At 35.6% G+C, this 24,979-nt stretch overlaps 3 protein-coding genes across 4 annotated transcripts; 1 reads left to right on the top strand and 2 right to left on the bottom strand.

The window, feature by feature from the left end:
- Positions 1 to 311: 311 nt before the first annotated feature.
- Positions 312 to 7,207, top strand: LOC121980827. The gene is made up of 5 exons (XM_042533058.1): positions 312 to 1,031; positions 3,399 to 3,517; positions 5,741 to 6,487; positions 6,579 to 6,897; positions 6,978 to 7,207. Exons 3-5 carry the CDS (start codon positions 6,293 to 6,295, stop codon positions 6,995 to 6,997), a joined length of 534 nt encoding a protein of 177 aa, XP_042388992.1. The 5' UTR covers positions 312 to 1,031; positions 3,399 to 3,517; positions 5,741 to 6,292; the 3' UTR covers positions 6,998 to 7,207.
- Positions 7,208 to 7,366: 159 nt separating this feature from the next.
- LOC121980826 (protein CWC15 homolog A-like) lies at positions 7,367 to 19,523 on the bottom strand. Of its 2 annotated transcripts, none has more exons than XM_042533057.1 (7): positions 19,299 to 19,523; positions 11,424 to 11,530; positions 10,817 to 10,855; positions 10,623 to 10,713; positions 9,272 to 9,365; positions 7,782 to 7,888; positions 7,367 to 7,703 (listed from the first exon to the last, which is right to left on the bottom strand). In XM_042533057.1, exons 1-7 carry the CDS (start codon positions 19,427 to 19,429, stop codon positions 7,580 to 7,582), a joined length of 693 nt encoding a protein of 230 aa, XP_042388991.1. In that variant the 5' UTR covers positions 19,430 to 19,523; the 3' UTR covers positions 7,367 to 7,579. The 2 variants fall into 2 exon arrangements, with proteins under 2 accessions (XP_042388991.1, XP_042388989.1); XM_042533055.1 differs by having other exon boundaries at positions 10,817 to 10,858; positions 19,299 to 19,522.
- Positions 19,524 to 19,719: 196 nt separating this feature from the next.
- LOC121979735 (putative invertase inhibitor) lies at positions 19,720 to 20,280 on the bottom strand. The gene has a single exon (XM_042531721.1). It carries the CDS (start codon positions 20,278 to 20,280, stop codon positions 19,720 to 19,722), a length of 561 nt encoding a protein of 186 aa, XP_042387655.1.
- Between the last annotated feature and the right edge of the window lie 4,699 nt (positions 20,281 to 24,979).

Genomic DNA, 24,979 nt, shown 5'->3' with positions numbered 1-24,979 from the left:
ACTATAAGAGTTTAAAAACTGTAAACGCATTAAGATAATTTTTTTCCAAAAAAAAAACAAAAACAAAAAGATAAACTAGAAAGGCCAAAGCAAAATCCTTCTGGTGTTCCTTAGAGGATGTCTAAAGTTGACAGGAAACTAAAAGTCAGTAAATCAGAAACACATTTTCTTTACTTTGTTTATTAAAAAAGACTACTTTTCTTTCCTTTTCACCCAAACTATAGAACTTGACTAAACTAGGGTTAGACCAGATGTTACTCCTTAAATCACAATCAAAACCTAGCCATCTGCCATTATATATATGTATGATCACACATCCTTCTCCCACATACCTGTCATAGTACAATCTCTCACTCTCTCTCTCTCTCTCTCTCTCTCTCTCTCTTTTCCTCCACTTGATCTGATTCCTTCCTTTCTATCACTTCTATCCTCACTGAGATATCCTCATGACCCATGGCTCTTCACCTACAAACGTGTCAGATCTCATTTAATTTCTAACCCTAATCCTCCTCTTCTTCTTCTTCTTTACACCTATACCAAGTTAATAGTAGGAGGTAGGTAACGTGCTCTCCTTCTTCATCTTCAAAATCTATCCTTTTCTTGGTTTGCTTCAATCTAGGATTTGCTCCTTTTGATTCTGTTGGTTGTTTGAAAGTGGATTTGTTGCTGATAATACAAATGTTTCACCCCAGTACAACTCTCAAATCAAGACTGCAAAGATTCCTCCTGTGTGTGTGTGTGTGGGTGGGTCCATAAATCCACCATCTTTTTTCTGCAGCCTTCTCGAGCTATCCTCTTCCTTCTCCCTTCCTTCCTTCCTTCCTTCCTCCTCTCTCTAAACCGAGCTTCAAACTCCTCAACTACTTACAGCCGGTGTTTGCAGCTGTGGCATCATCAAGATTCACACACGGATCGATATTCACTCGTCGATCAGTTTGTCTTTTTCCCGGCCGCTGAGAATCTTGATGATGCTGCATCAGCAAATATGCGGCTAGCTCGTTGTCGACTGAGATCTTGCCATGGCTCGTCAGGTAACAGCTATAACTTGGATCCCTAGAGATCTAGCTATATGTTTCATCTCGTGGCTCTTCATCTTTCTTTCACTTTGTCCTTTTTTGTAGCTGCTAGTTTTAGGGTGATCAATTAGCTAACTGAGAAAAGTCTTCACGATATCACTGTGTGCTATTTGATCGCCAAGTTACTTCTTGTCTTTAGTTTATTTCATTTCATTCCATTCCATTCCATTCCATTCCATTCAATGTAGGATCAAGATTAATTATCAAGCTCGTTATCATATTATGATTCATGTAGCCAGCAACCTCTCAAATGCCAGAAACACATTAATTGATTAAATATAGATTTTGATCGAGTATAAATAGAAAATTGCATAGTGCAGGAATAGAAATGCACTTCTCCTCCATGAAACCTATTAGTTTAAACTACTATACACAACATTATAATTAGTCTAAAACAAAATGCAAGATGATATTATATATTCTAGTTTTCTTCACTAAGGAGAGTTAGTAAATAAAGCTAGATTGTCTGCATAAGCTTCTCTCTTTGATTATATGCCAAGAGTTTCTCCTAATTTGGTTCAAATTTATAATACAATTCTGATAATGAACCCAGAATATAAACTTTCAAGCCCTATTAATCAATCTTTTTTCTCAATATATATATATAATGTTTATATTCTGGTTGATACTGAATGATTTTAGAGTATGATTAAATTGAATTAACTGATCAGAAATAGGGTCTTCTAAGAAAGTAGAAAACTATAATACAGAAGTGAATCATATATAGAACTGGACTATATATATATATTTATTTATTTATTTTATTCAGGTATATGGTGATCATATAAATGTCTAATAGAAGCACAAAAAATTATTGTATTTGTCAGACATAACTCTACAATTGCTTTAACAGGTGGACCATGCAGAAGGTACATAGTCTTAGTTGTTTCCCAAGGGGACCTTTATATCTTTTAGGTCTTTTAGGACATCATTTCAGAGAATTGTCTGTCAATTCAATTCAGTGTTTTTCCTCCTCTCTCTGAAACCTTTAACCATGTGTTAATCCTTCACAAAATCCTACTTATTCTCTCTCTCTCTCTCTCATGAGCCAAATATATATGTTTAATTATCTGTTCATCTATCATTTGATGGCAACTATATATATATATATTTATATATATTAATGCATTTTCAACACTCGTTTTTGAAGCTGAAGCTCCAAACACTATATTAAGTGCTCGGACAATAAGATCCATATATGTGTAATGCGTGCACAGGACTGTGCTGCCAAATCGAGAGCTTTTAATAAAAAGCTTTTGTTCGTACAATTTGCCTTGATTTTATGAATTCTGATTCGCCATAGTGATTACTGCTTTGATATTTATGTGCCCGTACCATACACTGTTAATTTTTTTTAACTTTGCCCGGTATATCATACATGATTCAATTTCGGAGGGGTACCCATACTATTTCAAATTATCTCGTGCCCCTATTTAAAAAGGCCAGTTTCCATAATTTACCTTCTTTAAGGATGTGTGGGAAAGAACCGCTAAGGTAATTGTTTCACCTTAAGCCATTAGTTTCCTTATAAAGCCATCTAAGGTACTGAATAAATCTTTTCAAGTTCATTCATAAAGCCATCTACTGAGCAGTTCTATTCAATTTGTACGAATTGACTTTCTGCTTCCCTAGATTTGGTTGACTTCTGGCTTTAGTTGACTATGCCAATAGTGGATCTTAACTTAGCAAGTCGTTCGACTCGAAGATATCGCCCATGCTTTTTTATTTCTAAAGAAACAAATCCTTATTAAATTCTTGATTTAAATCTAATAATATTTCTTAGAACGTAGATATTTTAGTTTTTGAAAATCATCTCTCAATTTAATAATTAAAGGGGAATTAATTAAAACGAAATTAATATCAAAATTTGAAATTAAGTCGGCAAATCTGTGAAACTTTGGCTCGACTCGCTATGATTCTAAGTATTTTGAGTTCTTTGGTCGGATCATTAATTTCTTGTTTGCAGTTAGAGTTGCAAACGAATCAAACCGAGTCAAGATATATGATGTTCAAACTTATTTGATAAGATAATTAAGCGAAGCCAACCCTAAAATGAATCAAACCAAAATGATGGTTCAAGCGTGACACTAGTTTTTTTAATGAGTTTGAGCTTAGTTCAGATTTACCTTGAGGTTGGTTTGTTTAGTTATTTTCAAATTCTCAATTCAAGCTTATTAGATTGTTTGAGCTTTTATATTTAACAAATTGTTCAAATTTGTTCATTTAATTGATCTTATAGATATTAAATGAACACAAACAAGCTCTGTGAACTTGTCATGATCTGATTTGGTTGACTTCATCTGTTTGGCTTTCTTCGTGTAGGATCATAACTTTGGGAGAGATAGAGACAATGTTAATGTAAAGACAAGAGTTTGATCGTCATTTTTAGTCATATCTGGCCTACAACAAGTTTATTACACAATGTGCACATTGTGAAAAAGGTAATTTTCAATCGCTAATCAGTCGTTAAATATATTTATCAAAACCACAATTACAATATTAATATTAATTAGAATAATATTTACTAACAATGTTCAAATCATCAATTTCAAAATACAAATAATTTATCTAAAAATATTTATGACATTAATCCCACAAGATGAAGCAACATAATTTGAAGAACAACTAAAATACTAAATATTAAAATAATCAAATATAACCTATTGATCATTAGGTCTAGTATTCTAGGTCTTTTGGGAATCAAAACCATAAGTTGAATAATCAGGAAAAGTAGGAGGATGAGTTAATGGTTGAAACATAAGAGATATGAAATCTTACATCAATTGCTCTATTATCACCGTGACATGAGTTCTCAATTCTTGATTCTCAACCTTAACGTTTGCATTTTAGCAAATGAAGAATTTGAACGACCCCCAAGTCTAAGAGGACACAACACATGATCAAGTACAACTTTTATGTGAGAACTAGACCGTCAAAGGATTTCTTTATTCGATTGCTATTTAATGATCGGATTTTATTTCGGTAATTAAATGACCATTTTCTTGCATTGGTGAATTAAATTTTGAAAAAATTAAGTGAGCATACAATATAAGGTGTATATATAGAGAGAGTTTTGATATGTTACAGATTTTACGCTGTATATCTCATACATACCTAATTTTTTTTTTATTTGAATTTTTTTTTTACTTAATATTGTGAACCCAACCTTTAAATCCTAAAGGTAAAATCTTAAATCATATAACCGTAAACTATAAAAAATAAAAAATGCTCTATAGCGGACAAAAGTCCGCATCATAATGTCACACACCTCATAGCACTTCAAAAAAAATTTTGTTTTGAAATTGTTCTTGTGCTTAATATTATAACTTAACTTTTAAATCCTATGAGTGTGTTTGGTTGGAGGTTATCTCGATAATCTTAATTATCCATCCAAGGTTATCAACGAAAATCCTGTTTGATTTAGATAATCGATGATCTTAAGTAATGATCTATATATGTTCAACACGTCAACAAAAGGGGCATGCAAGAAAGTAGGATTTTTCTTAATTCTAGGATTAACGAAATTTTTTAACTAAAAATATCCCTAAAACTTTTTATAACACAAAATTTATTTTAAAAGTAACTAAAAAAAATTGGAAACTTAAAAAAAACGTAAACTTAAAAGAAAAAACAGAAACTTAAAAAAACATAAACGACAGAAAACGTAAACTTAAAAAAAACGTAGACTTTAAGAAAAAAACATAAACGACAGAAAACGTAAACTTAAAAAAAACGTAAACTAAAAAAAACACGTAAAAGAAAAACATAAAGTTCAAAATAATAATAATAATAATATTATTATTATTATTAATATTAATAATAATAAGTAAAAAAATTATAGTAATAGTAAAATATTAAATGTTATATATTAAAATTTTGAAACTAATAAATTTTTATTATATTACTTAAGTTAAATCAAATAACATTATTATGTTGTATTATATTCATCGTACTTTTGATTATGTGATTACTAAATAATCACATAACTGAGATTAACTAATAACTTATCAAATATATCTTAAAGGTAAAATTCTAAATGGCTTAACTGTAAGCCTGTGTGTGGCTGTGCATCATATAATTATTTTATTATTTTATTTTTTTAATTTACGGTTAAATTATTTAAAATTTTATCTTTAGATTTAGAAATTGAGGGTTTAGAGATTGAGTTTATAATATTAAGATACAAAACATTTAAAATGAATTTTAAAAAAAAAAGCTCACGAGAATGCTGCGTAAAAGGTACGGAATAACAAAACACTCTTTATATATCTACATTAATTGATTAACGATGGAAACTTATTTACTGAACGATCAAGCCAGCTTAATAATCACTCCACATGTCTCACCTAAACGGACATCATCAATTGTCTCCTCTCTCTTGTCTACATGACTGACCAAAATTCCCTTCACTCTAACTTCAATAATATCTTTAAATAATGCCTCCGCAGCATAGCCGAGATGCTTGTATAAATAAGCAATCATCGATTCCGGTGAGGTCGACGAAAAATACCCTCTTACGTTTACATCTATCTCTGTAAATGTAAATGATTGCGGGGCAGAAATAATATCTGTAAAATATTATAAAGATAAAATAATGTTTTAAAAATATATATACACACACTAATGCTGTGCCTGCTCTCGCTGACACACAATGCCTCTCTCAGAATGAGTCGATCCCATGGCGAATCACAAACCATTGCAGCCAGCCATCTCTTTGAGCATTAATTTCTTCATCGCCAATCGCCATTCGCCATGGCGATGAGGTGAGGTCATTGGACTTGTCAGCCATGTGAGTTCGTGAACTGTGACAAAATCCCTCCCCTCGGCGCTCACATGGCCACTTCACCATGAATCTGTGTTTATTATTACTTTCTGCTCTGCTCGCTGTCCGTTCCCCTCCACTTGTGATGATAAACGCATCCCCGTCTTCATCATTAGGCGTTAGGTTACGCTGATCAATAGATTCAGTACCTGGCTGTTGGATTGCATCTTTGACCGCTCTTTTCTGTTGTCTCTGCCGGCAACTTGCAGTTGGAGAACATGCTGCAGGGCAGGCGAAGCTTAATTAATATATATATATATATTTAAGATGGCCGTCCATGGCATGTTATCCCACGTTACAAATTGCTCTGCCATGGCGATTAGGATAGCGTCGTCTTGAATTGAGTTGAGTTGAGTCGAGGAGGAAGAAGATTAGTGCGCTAGCTGCGGTGAGAATGGGGCACGAGACGACGGCGGTGATCGTGGGGTGCAAGGTGTTGCCTATCTGCGACGCGGCGGCGAGCGGCGGCCAGCTGAAGGAGGTGGCGCGGACAAGCGAGAGGAGGAGGTCGGTGGCGCGGGTGAAGCAGGAGCTGCTGCGGTGGGCGGCGGCCGCCAAGTCCAGTAAAGGAGGGAGCAAAGCATGGAAGGTGCGTCGCAACTAAAAAAGGCTGCTTTATCAACTCTGTTATTTTTAAAATATATTTATTTTTTTAAAACAAAAAAATAATATTAATGCAGGTTTTGTATTCCCGAAACAAACTGAAACCTGAAACGGAGTCGCCGGAGTGCTCGGCGGGCAAGGTCAGCTTCAAGTGGGACGCCGGCAGTTGCTCAGGAGCTTCGTCGGTGTGCTCCCCGCTCTCGCTCCCTTCCTCTTCGACCTCTCGAAACGACCACAGTCACATCCACACCAGCAGCGCGTCCAGGCTCTCGTTTACTTGCTGCGAAAAGCCACGACACGGCTCGACGAGTAGCACTTCGATGGGCGCCGCCGCCGCCGCCGCCGCCGGCGACGAGCACGTCAGGAATGGGCAGTGGATCACCACCGACTCCGAATGTGAGAGCAGATTCTTTATTAATGTTCGTTTCGATTCATTAGCGATATTAACTTTTGGATCTGTAAAAATTAAACTGCAGTTGTGGTGCTGGAGCTCTGATTGAAAAATTCATGATTCGACCAAGAGGAGCGAGGAAGAACTAACGTTCTAAAAAAACTGGGTTTTTGATGGTCGTTCGTCTATTAGCTACAAATTCAAACATTGAGCAAATCGCTTCTAATGAACTCCAATCGAATGTGTACTAATAAGTTTCAAAAATGAATGAATTCACTCCTTTTTATAATGGTAACATGGACAATTGAACAATAATCACAGTCTAGATTCTATTTACAGATTAAATATTATCTTGGAGTCCTATATCTCTTTGGTAGAATAACATAATTTTATCTCACTCAGTTTAGTAGAAGAGATGCCGCTTCATTTCATGATCAATGGTTGAAAAGAGAGATCAAACAAACCACAACAATATGATACACCACCATGTTTCTTCTCAAGTAAATATGGTCTAGACGAAAGCACAATCAAAGGGGAAATCACACCAATACTTTGTTCTCCAAGCTAAGAAGGATGTCATAATCAAGTTGAGAACCCACTAGACACGGATTTTAGCAATGGGTATGATACAGCTTACCGACTTGAGATGAGAAATTCCAAACAGATATGAACTGAACACTGACAGAATCATTTCATGTACTTGTGCAAAAACTTGCGATGGAAGTCATTTCTGATAGTATCATTGATAAAACGCTTAGGAGCTTTAGTTTCACCACGAGACTGATTTTTGAAAACAACATCATCGTCCCACCTGGAGCATCGAATAAAGTCTCAATATTTCGGAGATAGTTTTTTCATAATTATGAAGATGCAAAGAAACAGTGTGAACCTTCTCTTGACGTTGAAAGAAGTTGAATTGTTGATATTGATTAATGGATTCCCTCGCATTAACTCGGCTTCTTTTGCCTTGAGCTCTTCTTCCTGCTGTTGTTGTTCCTGTCACATCGGAAGAAAATATGCTAAAAGGTAAGAGAAGAAATTGAAGATATGGGTGGCAATGACATAAATAATCTGTGATTCTCATGCACCATTTATTTGCAAAAGCTGCAGTACAAAGTTCATATTTCAGGAGATACTAATCTTCAAAAAATTATTCTCAAGAAAAATTCTCTATGAAGTTAAGAAATCGTTCGCAGATGTGACAATGAGAATATGTTAGTAAATGATGATTGGTAAACTTTGATATGAGAAGAAAAGATTATAATCTTTAATATGTCAGATTACAAGCAAATGTGTTAGATAAGATGAGCAAAGAAATGGATCAGAATGAAACAAATAATAAGTATTCTTCACACGCGATCTATATGCAAAAACCAATGTGTGAATGGTAAAGAATAATAATAAAGGAAAATAATATACATAAACAACTTACATCTCAGAAAATTTAAAAATGCTTAAGTAGATAGGTAAATTACAGAATCACAACTAGTCATTTTCTGCTCAATTTAAGTCATTCTACTATATCAGAAATTATATTTAAAATGGTTAATATAATCATAAAAAAATAATAATTAAAAATAATGGGATATAAAACTATGAAGGGAAAGAGTAATAGTGTACACAGGAAAATCTCATCTGACGGGATTCTTAAAAAAGTCAGCACTTACCTTGATGGGGGTTTGTTATTGCTACCTAAATCTCCTCATTAGAAAATTAGAATCCCATAAATTCCCATACCAAAGGTTCAGAAATGCAAGATTTTGAAAAATTCTGCAAATTTAAAAACAATGAACCAAAATCTACCTAAATGGTTGGGTTGAAAGAAGCTGGAAATATAGTTGCTTCAACTACAATTAGGAAAGTAACTTTGTTTATGTGGACAACAATATGCAGACGCAACCTACACCCAGGAATTATTTGCCAATACTCAAAATTACTGTAATACATCTTATGAAAAAAAGATGCCCAATCATTTTCTTTCCAAGTTATGATCACTTATAAAATAAAATTATAAGCAAACAGCACAGCTAGTGATGCACTGAAGAACAGAAAAGGAGGTTAGGTGATGCTAAACTCCAACATCTAATATTCCAAATTTCTGACTCATCACCAAACACATACGAAGAAACAGTTAAATTAACACAAATGGTAAACCAGTTCACTGTTTTAACATAAGACATCATATGTATATGATACTATGATTTCAGGATAAAACCCGAGTGTGCTATAAAGAACCAGGTTCATGTTCAATTAACACAAAATCACCTAGCATTTTCTGTAAATAAGTCAAATAATAATGTCAAACAAGCTAATCATACAAAACGGAAACCCCCGAGAAAATAAAAGAGACAAAACCCCTGAATAGTGACTAGCACAGACCTTACGGAGTTTTTCTTCAGCGCGTTCTTTCTTTATCCTTTCAAGTTCAGCCAACAAAGCTTCAGTATCATCTTCATCATCATCGTCATCATCACTATCACCAACAAGATTTTACATTTTTAAATTGGAATGAGGGTTGATTTTTGTCCAGAGTGGACCAAATGAATATTTTACAATGAGCTTCTTGGAGAAAGAAAAAATAATAAGAAAAGCAAAATTAGTAAACCAGTAGGACAAACAAGCTACCATATCTGCTCTTCTACCACGAGAAACATGGTAGAGTGCTTGTCCTACTGATCTACGTCCTATATCTGGGGAATTTAAGTATCTTTAAAATGGTCATATTGATCATGATAAAACAAGATTAGTTGACAAAAGATACACATAAAGTTCTGGCTAGGACTACTTCAAGAAAATTTTATGTGTTGTTCATCCTTAGTTTATGTACTTTTTCCTAAGCAGAATTAGAGTAGGCAAATATTTCAGATGAATGTTCAAAGTTTTGAATATGACAGCCAGTGAGACTTGTATTGTCATACTATATAAGGTGGGGCAACCAAACTAATGATTTAATCATAAATGTTTTCATGTACGTGAGATGTGATTTTCACACCAAAAAGTTACAAACAACACTCTTTGTCTTCAAACACTTAGTTCTGAAAATTTTTATTTTTAGAAAAACAAGAAAACCATTGATTTTTTTTAAAGCAAAAAGATAAATGTTCAACAGGCCATTCACCACTAATAAATTTAAAAATGACAAAAAAATCTATGCTAAACATTTGTCTTCCATCATTTTTTAGCTTTTAGATTTTACTTTCTAAAAACAAAGAAAAAAGAAATAGAAAATTTTCCTTAGGACTTGAACCGAAGGAAAAGAAAGAACAACACAGAACATAAGCAGCAGTGCTCTCATCCTAATGCTTCATGTGAGCATAAATTTTTTAGTTGTTTGAGAGTATTTGGAAAATAAGAACAGGAACAGAAATGAGAAGACAGAAAAATCTTATGGGAGTTAACTCCCGACAATCTAGATTGAACTAATATGACAACTGTCATACACATCAAACATCCAGAATGTTGCTAGCTAAAGTGAATGAATTTAACGTAATTTAAAGCAGAATAATAGCATCTTTGAGCCAAGCAATACATGACTCCATGAGCTTTGTTTCTACATAGTAAGTAATAATTAGAGAACATGTGCATATACTGCTACTGCTATCAGAAAGCCCTGATCTAAAAATTTCAAAATTCAAAGTGGGAAGTTTATGCCAAGATTTTAGAACCTGCAAATCCATAGACATTTCAGGCATTAAGAATACATGTGCAATTAAAAATAAAATAGAGTTACCTTTCATCATCATGATCTTTGACATCCCCATCAGAGTCATCAGCATCAATACTCCTAGGAATAATCCTATCTTCAACCTCTCTTCTTGTTCCTATGAACAAAACAAGAGGAAAAAATATGCATCACAGAAAAGAATTTTGAGTCGACATTAAGAGAATTTAACATTATAACAAACTGAAAACAAAGTAACATGCCTTCCAAGAGTAGGTGCCCCCCTTTTCTTCTATCTCTATCTTCTGCAAGTAATAATGAGTGTAAGTGTACATCCCAACAATGTGAAAAGAGTACAACTAATGATAATAAAGATATAAATTGCAATTTAAAGGCCAAGATGAACTGCAAGTTGCAAGTGAACATCGAATGACAAATATACAGGTGAACATTGATTGTCATAAACAAAGTGGTAGATGTACAATTCAATGAAGCAACAGAGTGATCACATCAGCATCAAGCTATGTTTTTTCCCAACGAATGGCACAAATTTTATCATCATAATTGAGTTTCATGCAAGGCTACATCACTAGCAACAAAGTGACTACAAAATGTCAAATGAAATTGTTCAAAGATGCAATATCCAAGCAGATATTTTTACAGCACTAGAAAACTAAAAAATGCATAGAGAAAATGGCCCAGCAACTCCGAATGTCTAATTATAAAAAACGAATGTGTATTGATTGCATGTAATAATCATTTATACAAACAACATTTGCTGATATTCCAAAAATTATCAATGACAGGATTATTTAAACAACAGAATATCATACTAGCCATATAATATAGTGATGAGATTTCAAAAATCACCTGCATAAGTTTTATCCTTGGAAGCAAAGTGCCTACGCTCACGCTCCTCCAGCTCCTCTCTGAGGTTCCTCTTCTGCAATTCATCCTGGGTATCCTGCCCTTCTTTCCTGCACCCAAATATCAATCATCCACAGACCAGTAGCATGCAATATAGTTTTCGTAATTTACAATTTAGCAACCAAAGGTGTTTTCCATTTTTGCTCCTACGAATGTGTGGTTCAAGATCTACCTTCAGGCTGTTGGTTATTATCTCTAATTGGTGAGCTTAATTGAAAGTTGTGCATATGAGTACAAACCAAACCCATTAAAGTAATCTAACTTAGGCTTATTGGGTTTCGGTTGTTGGATGTAGACCTTGTATGTATAGAACCTATAGTTTTGCATCTATTATCATCTATGGCCTGAAATAGATGTCCACTATATATAGGGTTAGTCTCCAAGGATTTAGGACATCATCTTGACACAACTCGTGGTTCCCTAGACCTAGAGTTTTTCAGCGTCGTCAACCCTAAGTCCCTGGGAAGACCTTCCTTTTGCTTCCGCGCCACTTCTTCTTCCTCAGGGTTTTATTTCTAGATGACGCAAAAGACAAGGATGTCTCTTCAATCCGGTTCCTTTGTCTTTGGTTATTCTTTATGTTGTTGTGCCATGATTAATTGTTGAAACAAGATCCATGCTCATATGTTCTTGTATTTCCTATATGCGAATTTTTATATGATTCTTAGAATTCATGCAACTTAGGTTTTACAAGTTCTAACAATTCATATCAGAGTCATGGCTCTGTTTCATCGATTTCATGGTTTAAAATTAAAGTTTTTGTCGATCTTTTGAGTTTTATGCTCGATTAGGTGTTACTGGTATAAATTGTATTTGATCGTCAAAATCTTTTGTATAGAAAACCTCGGAAAGGCTTCATCTTCCATGTAGTTTGTGTATTTCACGAAGAACAGCAGTGAACCGCTGCCCTTTTTGGAAAGAACCGTCGCGTTTAACCTAATTTTAGGTCAAATCATGATAGCTTAATCGATTGGCTTGGTCGGCCAATTGACTACCAAGCGAACAGAATCATCTGGAATCGATTGACTCAATCGATCAGTTGGTCCTAATTGATTCTGTTGGTTTGGTAATCAATTAGGACGACGTGATTGAATACAAGATTGATTTTAATCGATTAGGCCAATAGATTTGATGCTACCAATTGATTGTGTCAATCGATTGACAGCTCAGAATCGTGATAAATCAATTGGAATCGATCAACTTGATCGATTGATGAAGTTAATTGATTAGGACAATCGATTAACAGCTAAAATCGCGATAAATTGATTGGAATCGATCTGCTTAATCAATTGATGAAATCAATCGATTAGTCCAATCGATTAACTGCTTTGAACTAGCGACTGCATCAATTTTCAATCGATTAAGAATGGTTTTAATCGATTAAAATGGACTTAATCGAATAAACACATTCCTTAATCGATTAAATTGCCTTCCCTACGTGAAACAGGGGCAATTCATGCATGTGAATCGAATCATAGATTTTGTGAATCGATTAAATGTCATTGTGCTTGCATGCTACAGTGGCAATGGTAAGTGAATCAATTCATGGATTTTGTGAATCGATTAAATGTCATTCTGTTTGCGTGCTACAGTGCCATGGCATGTGAATCGATTCGGATGTTATGAATCAATTAATTGCATTACATGAATAGATTAATTGTATTGCATGAATTTGCTTGAATTGATTCAATAATGATTCAATTATAGAATTTCAAGGAAGCTTTAGCTTCTCAAGGGTGGTTCTATATATAATCATGTATTCACATTCAGTAGACTTTCGGATTGATTGGGATAATCGATTGGATCATACCAATTGATTACCATAAGATATCAATCGATTAAAAAACCTAATTTAGAGTTGTTAAGGTTGATTAAGTAATTTTTGTTCGAATAAAATTCCTAGGTTTTTTTGGCTCAATCTACATAACGTGCTACTAAGTTGAACTAATGTGTCGCTCAAAGGAAGACACCTTAGGTAGGTTTAGTGCATTTTGTATTGGTAGATATATATCTACTACGAGTAATCGGCCTAAAGGAAGATTATTTTTATACCAGATATATGCTCAAGGTAACCTACAACTATAGATGAGAATTTATTTTGTTCAAATCATGCACAAGATATATCAGCTCAAAAGAAGACATATTGCATGGCAGATTAAAGTTGTTATAAGCTATAGACCAATTTATAACTCATAAAAAATGTCATATTATGTACACAATGGGCCAGACCAAAGGAAGGCACATTGTGTGGCCAATTAAAGTTTGAGTTATATCAAAGAGTATCGTTAACAAATAATGTGTTAGTCCAAAGGAAGACACATGTTGTACTTGGAATCTCATAAAGAGCCTATTTATGTGCATTTAAAATTTTATTTTATTTGCATAATTTAGTAATATGTTCTTGACTTTAATTAAATCGTGAGCTCAAATAAATTTCTCGCTTTAATTTCAATCAATCTGTAACTGCTAGTATTAATAACATCCTACATTAACTGGTTTGAATTTTACTGAATGGAAAGAATATGTGATTATAGTCTTAGGCTGCATGGATTTAGACTATGAATTAAGAAATGATCGCCCCGCACCTCTGACCAGTGCTAGCACTATAAAGCAGAAGGCTGAATTTCAGTTGTGGGAGAAATTAAATCGCATGTGTCTGAGTATCATGAGACTTTCCATACTGGCACCAATAAAGGACTCAATAACAAAGGGAGCAGATGTTAAGAGTTTCCTTGATCAACTCGCAGACTGATTCATCTCAAATGAAAAGGTTGAGACTACCACATTTCTTACGAAGTTGGTAACCATGCGGTACAATGATAAAGAAAACATAAAGGAATACATTATGGAGATGTGCAATATAGCGACATGTCTGAGGGTATATTAGTACATTTCATCTTGATGTCTCTACCTGCACGGTTTATTCCTTTTAAGATATCGTATAATACTCAAAAGGAAAAGTGGACATTGAATGAGCTCATTGCTCAATGTGTACAAGAGGAGAGGAGACTAAAGATTGAGACATCTGAGAGTGCTCACTTAGCATCTGGTTCTTAAAGTGTGAGTAAGAAGCGAAAGAGGATCAATAACAAAGAAAAAGAAAAACAAACTACAAATTCTGAAGACAATGGCCATAAGGAGCACAAGAAGCAGGATAAGGAACCCACTAGTTTCTTTTGCAAGAAGAAATATCATACGAAGAAAGACTACCTCAAGTACACCAACTGACATGCAAAGAAGGGTAAACTTCTCAACTTTATTAGTTTGGAAATCAATTTAGCTATTGTATCCACTGACACTTGGTGGATAGATACTGGTGCTACTACTCAGATAAAGATCACTACGCAGGATTGTCTCAGGAGTCGACTTTCGCTTGATGGTGAAAGATACATCTATATAGGAAATGGAAAGAAGACTAAAGTCGAGTCGATTGGTGTTTTTAGACTTTATTTAGGAATCAATGTCTTTCTGAATTTAGAAAATATATTTATTGTACCGTCTTTTTGACAAAATTTAATTTCAATTTCTTATTTGGATAAATCAGGTTATTCTTGTTCATTTAGAAATGAAATTTTCAGTATTTTCTTTAATTCAATGTTGGTTGACAATAGTTCTTTGGTTGATAAACTTTATAAATTGAACACACGGTTGACAATGTAATAATGCATAGTATAGGTACGAAACGTAAATTGACCGACGAGAATTCTTCCATGTTGTGGCATATGCGTTTGGGACATATATCCAAACAACGCCTAGAAAGGTTAATATCACATGGAATTCTCGATTCCCTTGACATGTCATATTTTGATGTTTGCATAGAGTGTGTTAAGGGGAATACCACTACCAAAAGAAACAAGGAGGCTACCCGTTGTAGTGACATTTTGGAGCTAATACATACGAACATTTGCGGATCATTCCCTAAAGCATCTTGGAATGGACACATAGTTTATTAGCTTCATAAACGACTATTCCAGATTTGGCTATCTGTACCTTATTCATGAGAAGTCACAATCTTTGAACATATTTAAAATTTTCAAAGCCGAAGTTGATCTCCAACCAGATAAAAAAATTAAAGTCATTCGATCCGACCGTGGAGGTGAATATTACAGTCGATATAATGAATCAAGTGAACAACGTATTGAGTGTGGAATTGTGTCTTAGTATACCATGCTTGGTATTCCCAGTTAGAATGGTGTAGCTGAACGTCGCAATCGTACCCTAAAAGACATGGCAAGAAGTATGATGACTTTCACTTCTCTACTAGAGTCTTTGTGGGGTGAAGCACTCAAGACTGCAATTTACCTACTCAATAGAGTTCCTAATAAGGAAGTAACTAAAACCCTATTCAAGATGTGGGCGAGTAGGAAGCCTAGCATTAGGCATTTACACGTCTGGGGGTGTCCAACTGAAGCTAGGTCTTATAGGCCTAACAAAAGAAAACTGGACTCAAGAACAGTTAGCTGTAATTTTGTAGATTACTCTAAGAAATCAAAGGGGTATAAATTTTATAATCCCTCTAAAAGATCCTTCTTCAAAACAGGAAACACCAAATTCGTTGAGGCCAGTGGGAGTGATAAAATCAGGAAGTATCTTTTGAGGAAAGCATTGACGATCCTCCTGTGGTCACTACTAGTGCAATCAGTAGCGGTGTGGTTACCATACCGCACATTATGGATATCACACATCTAGTGAGCGTAGTGAACCAAGATATTCCCATGACATCTCCAATGCAATTGGAGGAGTCTGCCACTGAAATTTAAGTATTGCCTCATATTGATGAGCAAGTATCTCAACTACCTCAAACACAAGTGCCTTTAAGGCGATCCATAAGGGAACGGAGAACCACTAATTCTCGTGTTTATGTTTATCTCCAAGAACATGATTTTGACATAGGGTTGGAAAGTGATCCTACATCATTCCAAGAAGTCAAACAATGCTCTAACCTTGAAAGGTAGATTAACGTCATGCAAGAAGAATTGAAGTCTATGACAGACAATGATGTTTGGGAACTTATCGAATTACCTGAAGGTAAGAAGTCCGTTGGTTGTAAATGGATATTTAAAACTAAGCGGGATTCAAGGGACAATGTCGAAAAATATAAGGCTCGTCTTGTTGCCAAGGGATTCACTCAGAAAGAAGACATTAATTACAAGAAGACTTTCTCACCTATATCGATGAAATACTCCCTTCGGGCAATCATGACACTTGTAGCTCATTATAATTTGGAGCTAAATCAAATAGACGTAAAAATTGTATTCCTCAATAGAGATATAGAGGAGTCTTTATATATGGTGCAACCAGATAACTTTGAGTCTAAGGACTCAAAACACCTAATATGTAGATTAAAGAAATTCATTTATGATTTAAAACAGACGTCCCATCAATGGTACCGAAAATTTGATCAAGTGGTTACCTCATTTGGATTTAAGGAGAACTCCATTGATCAGTGCATATATGTTAAGTTCAGTGGGAGTAAGTTTGTTATACTTATTTTGCTACATGAAACCAAGTCATTTCTATCTAGTAGTTTTGAAATAAAAAATCTTAGTGATCTATCATGATCGTTCAAGAGGGATTCTTGGACATTCACAACAAGCATATATTGAAAAGTTGTTTATAAGGTATGGTCTGCAGAACTGTACACCTGATGACACACATGTGTTAAGAGGTGACAAGTTCAGCCTGCAGTAGTGTCCACGGCTTGAACTTGAAATAAAGGAGATGGAACAATTCCCATATGCGTCAGCAGTGGGAAGTCTCATGTATGCACAAGTTTGTACTCAATCAGATATAGCATTTATAGTGGGAATGTTAGGCAGATATAATAGTAACCCAAGACCGTCATACTAGAAAGCGGTTAAGAGAGTGATGCGGTATTTGCAAAGAACTAAAGAATATATGCTCATAAATCAGAGATCAGATTACCCGGAGGTGATTGGATATTCAGACTCCGATTTTGCTGAATACTTAGATAGTAGGAGGTCCACTTCGGGTTATATCTTCATGCTTGCTGAAGGGGCTATATCTTGGAAGAGCGTCAAGCAAACGCTAGTAGTCACTTCTATTATGGAGGCAGAGTTGGTAGCATGCTATGAAGCATCCAATCACGGGATTTGGTTGCGAAACTTCATCATAGCATTGCAAATCGTTGATGGCATTGACAGATCACTGAGAATCTACTGTGATGATAAAACCGTAGAACTTTATGCCAAAAATAACCATAGTTCATCGAAGTTTAAATACATCAACATCAAGTTTCTAGCGGTTAAAGAAAGAGTTCAGAGTTGTCAGATTATGATAGAGCACATCAGCACAGATTCCATGTTGGCCGATCCACTCACCAAAGGCTTGGTGCCTAAGGTGTTTCATGCACATGTTATGGATATGAGAGTTCTTCTTATGAAAGAAGAACTCATATAGTAGGAGTCTATATTTATTTTATTACTCTATGTTGATTAATAAAGATAAACATTTGTTTTGATTATTGTACGTACTCAAAATTCAAAACATTAATGAGAATTTATATGTTTGTTTGATACTCTGACTATGATATCATCATTTACTACTGCTGTTTAGTATTTAGTATTTGTAAATATGATTCAGATTCCTTTTAAAATCATAAAGTTGATCATGATTTGCTATTACAGTTTAATATAAAATATTTCGCAAATATGATCTGACCTCTTTTAAGGTCAACTTAGGATCAGTTGAAAATTGACATGTACTGCATGTAATTTTCACTATACACATCTAAATCTTAAACTATGTCATTAATGATATTGGTATTGTGATTACTGTTGAGGCTTGTTACAATCATATAAAGTAATTATGACCTCTTTAGTCCTATACCAATGAAGTTAATGGACCAGATTATTTACAGAAATATTCTGTACCCATAAAGTTTGATATCAACTAAAATTTTACTTGTATTTCATATATAACTCACAAGTAGTCCAAGTGAGAGATTGTTGGTTATTATCTTTAATTGATGGGGTTAATTGTAAGTTGTGCATATGAGTTCAAACCAAACCCATTAAAGTGATTTAACTTAGGCTTATTGTGCTTCGGTTGTTAGATGTAGACCTTGTATGTATGGAACATATAATCTCACAGTTATTATCATCTATGGGTTGATAATAGATGTCCACTATATATAGGGTTGGTCTCCAAGGGTTTAGGGCATTATCTTGACACAACTCGTGGTTCCCTATTAGATCTAGAGTTTTTCGACACCGTCAACCCTAAGCCCTTGGAAGATCTTCTTTTTGCTTCCGCGCCGCTTCGTCTTCTTCCTCGGGGTTTATTTCTGGACGGCACAAAAGACAAGGATGTCTCTTCAATCAGATTCTTGTCTTTGGTTATTCTTTATGTTGTTGTGCCATGATTAATTGTTGAAACTAGATTCATGCTCATATGTTCTTGTATTTCCTATATGCAAATTCTTATACGGTTCTTAGAATCCATGTGGCTTAAGTTTTACAAGTTCTTATTAAAAAAAATTGCAATTTTTGATCCAATTGAACAACCAGTTGAAAAAAGAAAAGGGGCTCTCGGACAAAGAAATAAGTGCTTTACAAGGGATCCGAGGTACCTGATACCAGACTTTCTTTTTCTCCTCTCAAGGACAATAGGCAAAATAAGGGAGAAAACAACATGTATCGCTAATTTAACAACCGCCCACAAATAATACATCAAAAAAAATCTTAATCAATCTTCAATTTTCTTCTGATCGCAAACTAACAACTTCAACTCCCACACGAGTCGATCGAATTGACAAATCGGTTAGGGTTTTTTGGAGCTTGCGAAGGGAGGTCTCACCTTGGCTTTAGGGTGGTATGGGAGGCGAGATCGCGGGAGGAATACTTCTGGGAAGGACCAAAGATCCTGGTGCCGCCCTGCTCGTTCCCACCCTTCGCCGGCGCCCACGTCGGCCGCGCTGCTGTCGTCATACCGTCGCACTCTTCTCCTCCTCTGCTTAGACAGGGCGAAACCACCAATTACTTCAGGATCCCTTCTCCGGAAAAGATCTACGATTTTTTTTCACTTTGAACCTAAAACTTTATTTAATCTCAACCTCGAAGTTAGGGAATCAGATCAATGGATCGGAAGAGTTGGATTTTTTTTTAATATTTTTCTTTCATAATTCCTACTTAAAAATAAATTTTATTATTTTCATCTCACATATTGATAATACTTAATTTTATTTGAACATCTCCAAGTTCTTGAGCCCGACAACAAACTACCCCAGCAAATGGGTGATGCACAGAGCAACGTAGCAGAACTGCTGCGCCGCCATGTTCTGCTTCGGGAACGGGCACGCCACCCGCAACTCCTCGAACGCCTGCGCGCACACATCCGCCGCGCCGATGCTCGCGCTCAGGTACGTCATCGCGTCGTCCAGCCTCCCCTCCTCGATGGCCCCCACCGAGAGCCCCAGCGCCTCCACCGCCTCCCCGTACGCGCTCGCGCACGTCTCCAGGCTCCGCCGCTCCGGCGGCCGCCGCGCCTTCCCCAGCAGCGCCGTGGCCGCTGCTACCATGCTCGTCGCGTTTTTCTCCGACAGCTTCGCGGCGATCACCGCCAGCCCCTTGGTGTCAGCCGCGCCGCTCGCCGGGTCCCTGCGCAGTGCCTCGACGCAGAAGGCGTAGTGGACGTTCGGGTCGTCGCGGGCGATGGTCTTGCAGGTGGCTTCCACGGAGTCTGCGGCGGTGGAGGCGAGACGGAGGTGGTGGGGGAGGAGGAGGAGGAGGAGGGGCAGAAGGAGAGAGACGTTAGTCATGGACCAGGGCTTCATCGCCATCACTAATCAGTGGTGGTCGAGGTGGTCACTAATCGCTATGTATATATCGCTGGGGTTTGAATTGCAAATTAGAGACATTTTCGGTGTATAATGCATAAAAGGATAAGGCTATTAAGTTGTTTTTGGAAGAATTAAAATAAATGACTGGGTAAATTTTTGGACATTTGGCGCATTTCTTCCAACAAGTTGACTCAAGTTAAAATTTATTTAATCAATATTTCTTTTCCAATTTAATTGAATATGGTGGCTGGAAATTTGGTTTGCCAATTATTAATAATACGCAGAATTTAATTTTTAAATTATTATATTTTTTAAAAATATATGGAAAGGGTAAGAGAGGTTTTTTATTTTCATTATGACACCCGTTTAAAACTCTGAATATTTACTGAAGAGCAATATACGTGAGAATCTTAATAGTAAATTATTATTTTTTAACATCGCTTATTCAAAATATTTATAGAAGTTTTTTTTCATGATATTTTCAATCCTAAGATGGTAGATTAAAGAAAATCATAATAATAGATACTTTTTATATAAAAAATAACTAGAAAAAAAAATACTAATAAACCTTAAAACTATTTTTTTAGTGTGAAAAGAAAAAAATGACATTAACATAATTTCATTTTGGGTTTCACTAAAATTAATTAATAAAGTGTGCAGATTTAGACCCTTTACTAAGTACTAACTAATTTTGGAGGCTAGGTTTTTCATTGAGTTTCGTGAAAGGGAGGTTTTGGCGGAGGAGGTTAGATTGTAGACATAGATAACATATATTAAAAAAATGCTCATAGACAAGGTTTTTTTAAAACATGTTGTCTTTGATTAAAAAAACACCTATAGATAATGATTGTTTGAAAAAAATATTATCTTTAATAAGAAATAAAAAAATATAAATAACGCTTTTCACTAAAAACGTTGTAAAAAAACAACATTTTTTAAAAAATCTTGTCTGTTAAGTATTGTGTAATCTCAAAAAAATCTTGTCTGTTAAGTATTGTGTAATCTCAATTTTCTTATAGTGATACAATCCATATCATAATTACTTATAAATGTTAATGGCACTTACAAGAAAATAGATGATGGAAAGAACTTACAAAATGTTAATTTAGTTTATTCACAATAACATCATGTGATTAAAAATTAATAATAATATCATGGTATATTATATGGATTTTTTTTTTTACTTTTTCATGCCCCTAGTTAGAAGACAATATTGTTTCAAATATGTATAACTTATACTGTGATTTTGCATAATTAGTCATGCAGCCAAAACATAGAGCACATGGTGACCAGATTGTTTTCAGAGTTGTTGGTGATTGGTAAATAGTTATGTATTTAGTAATTATTCTAGTATTTTATCTTCTTTTTATTTATCACACATATCTCATACATAATATTTTTTGTCATGCAGCTTTGTCTCAGATAGTCACCAAGTTGCATCCCACATATCAAAAACATTTAGAGAATGATTGTTCCCAGCTAGTAACTACATGACGGTTTGTAGACTAGGACATGAAGAACTTTTATTACGGTGAATTTTTGGTAAGTATTTTGAATATAAAATATATTTTGGAGTTAAATATTAACATGATAGTAATTCTCAAAATTTATTATTGCAAAAGCAGTATGTTTGGGAGGAGGACCACGGGGCCGAATTTTAAAAAAAAAAAAAATAGAATACCTAGTACTCTAAACTATATAGAGACATATTGCACAAGTGGAGGTAGAGGAGCACTAAATCATCTGAGGTCCTTGATACAGTTTAACAGTCTTAGAGAGTCATTTAGGTTGCCCAACATTGTCAGGATAATGCAGCGATTGCTCGAGACAATCGTAATTCAAAGTCTGCTGGGCTAAGCACCGGATCCACAAAGCATTATGTTGGATCTCGTTCTATCATGGAGCATGCTTTTGACTTGGTAAGTTTAAAATTAAGTCATATAAAAATTCCTTACATGTGTTTTTAAATTAGTTTTAATGTACTTGTATTCTTTGTGTTGGATCGTAAAGTTCGCTATCGAGTAAGCAACGGAAACAGAAAAATAAACACAACGCTAACAAAACCAATTTTACTTACTTCGGAGTCTTCGTCGACTCTTACTCCAAGGCCCACATGTGAAAGTGTTTTCGTTGGGCAATCACTAATAATTCGTAAAAGTATTACACGATTTAGTACAAGAATTATGAAAAGAATACCGACAACAAGGAAAAATAAATTGAGTCACAGATTGTCGGAGGAGCTTCACAGCGTCGCAGGAACAGTGCGCAACAGAGCAATCATAAAAGGAAGTTGTATCTTTTTGCTCCAAGTGGGGAGCTTTTTATATAGGTGGCTCCAGACACCCGGATCCCTTCCGGGCGCCTGGATAGTGACGTCGGCCTAGCCAATCAGCGCGCTCCATGTTGTGACGAGATAAACTTTTGCATTCCGAGCGCCTGGACTAGCTCCGGGCGCCTGGATCCCTTTTTTTAGCAAAAGCTTTTTCTTATAAGAAAAAGATTAGTCCGAGGCAATAAACATTATACTACCCTACAAAACAAAAGTTAGCAAAAAAAAAAAAAACAGAGTAGTAATTAGATTCTGTCTCCTCGAGACCAGAATCTAGTCACTATCTCAACTTAGATTTTCAAAATAGATCTAAGTTGGATCGACACTGATATGGTGCATGATAGTGGGGTCAGACAGCGGATGTGGTCGGAAGTCAAGTCCTCGGGGAGGTCAAAAGTCAAGCCCACGAGGCAGTCAAAAGTCAAGCTCGCGTGGCGGTCAGAAGTCAAGCCTACGTGGTGGTCAGGAGTCCGGCCTACGTGGAGGTCAAAAGTTCAGCGCACGTGGCGTTCAAAGGGACAGGTTACGGGACGGTCTTTGTAACGCCCCGCCCCTCCTGCTAAGGCGACGGGGGTTACTTTAACATACATACCTACTTACTACAGCGGAAGTCTTATTTATAGAAATTAAAACTTTTCTTTTCTTTAAAATTACCATGACTAATCACCTGGACATATAAAACCACATAGCATACTTAACATGATTTTAAAGTCATAATACCCAGACATATAATTAAATGTCATGGAGTCATAAAGCAGTAACATAAACTAGGCATAGTTCTTATTAAACAAAAGCAGGTCTTTCTCCTTTAGCCAAGCTACTACCACACACATCCTTCTAGCCCCTCCTGTTGCTCCCCTAGTTCATCCATTCCTTGTCTTTATCTGTGGTACAAGAAAGTAAGCTGTGAGCACTCATGGCTCAGTAAATTCCTTTCCTACTCACAAAAACCATATAGCATATCAAAATCATAAGACATAACACATGGAGACAATTTCATCATATCATGCAGCATATCATGGCATATCATAACATAATCGTAAGGTATCATGGCATAACATAACATGATCATCAAATGCACCCCAACATATCATAACATCATCATAAATATCATGGTATAATCATAAAGTATATGCAAGGTGAATTTCTAAACATGTATCATGAAACATATGCAACATGTCTTTTGAAAACTTATAATATACATACTTAAACATAATCTCAACATAAGGGGGGCCCCGACTTGTACCACATACATAAATACGCGCGTCCTATGTAGGTCCAAGGTAGCAAGTCTTGAACCCTACAAGGCATACATACTAGGCCCGTTTCTTAGTCCATCGACCTAGGGGCACTTAGGAGCCCATCCCTAACGAGACCCGTTTCTTAGTCTATCGACCCCGAGGCGCTTATGGAGCCCACCCTTGGTACAAGCCTTAAAAGTAAAGTAGCATGTCATACATATCATAATTCTTAACCTATCATTCATGTCATATTCATATCATGAAGAGTGCTCCTAGTCCCAACTGATAGGGAAACAACTCTTAGGCATAACATAAAGCATGTATAATTGGGCACACAGCACATCATGAATTTGGGCACACAGCACATCATGATCACATGCATAATTGGGCACACAGCACATCATAAACTTGGGCACATAGCATATCATAAATTTGGGCACATAGCACATCATAAATTTGGGCACATAGCACACATCATGCATAGGTCATAAGCATACATAAATGAGTATAGCAGCATGGCATATTCTTATCATATCATAAAGCATTGCATGTGAGGCACATGGGAAATCATAATTAGGTCTCTAACCCTAATATCATGTAGTGGCCGAAACATGTAGTTGTAGCCTAGGTTAGCAAGCAACATAAAAGCATGTGAACCCTAAACCTTTATCATATCCTATATCATAAGGAACACCTTGAGCATGTTTAGTTTGGGTTCTAAGCTTCCTAGGTCTTTACTTATATCATGGCCGAAACTCATCAAGCATCAAATTAGGTTATAAGCAACATACAAACATGTAGACCCTAAACTAATGTCATATCATGTATCATGAGGAACAACTTGAGCATGTTTAGTTTGGGTTCTAAGTTCTCTAAGCTTTTAACCTTATCATAGCCGAACCCTAGCAAGCATGATTCTAGGTTACAAGTAGCATGAAAGTGTTGAACCTTAAACCAATATCATAACACATATCATGAGGAACATCATAAGCACATTTAGTTTAAGTTCCAAACTTCCTAAGCCCTTTAATCTAAGGTGGCCAAAACTTGTTAAGCATGGAAACTAGGTTTTTAGTGGCATAAGAGCATGGAAACCATAAACAAATTTCATAGCATTTATTACAAGAAA

Source organism: Zingiber officinale, chromosome 5A (genome assembly GCF_018446385.1).
Source record: "Zingiber officinale cultivar Zhangliang chromosome 5A, Zo_v1.1, whole genome shotgun sequence".
Lineage (NCBI taxonomy): Eukaryota > Viridiplantae > Streptophyta > Magnoliopsida > Zingiberales > Zingiberaceae > Zingiber > Zingiber officinale.
This window is presented reverse-complemented; position numbering and strand designations above follow the sequence as displayed.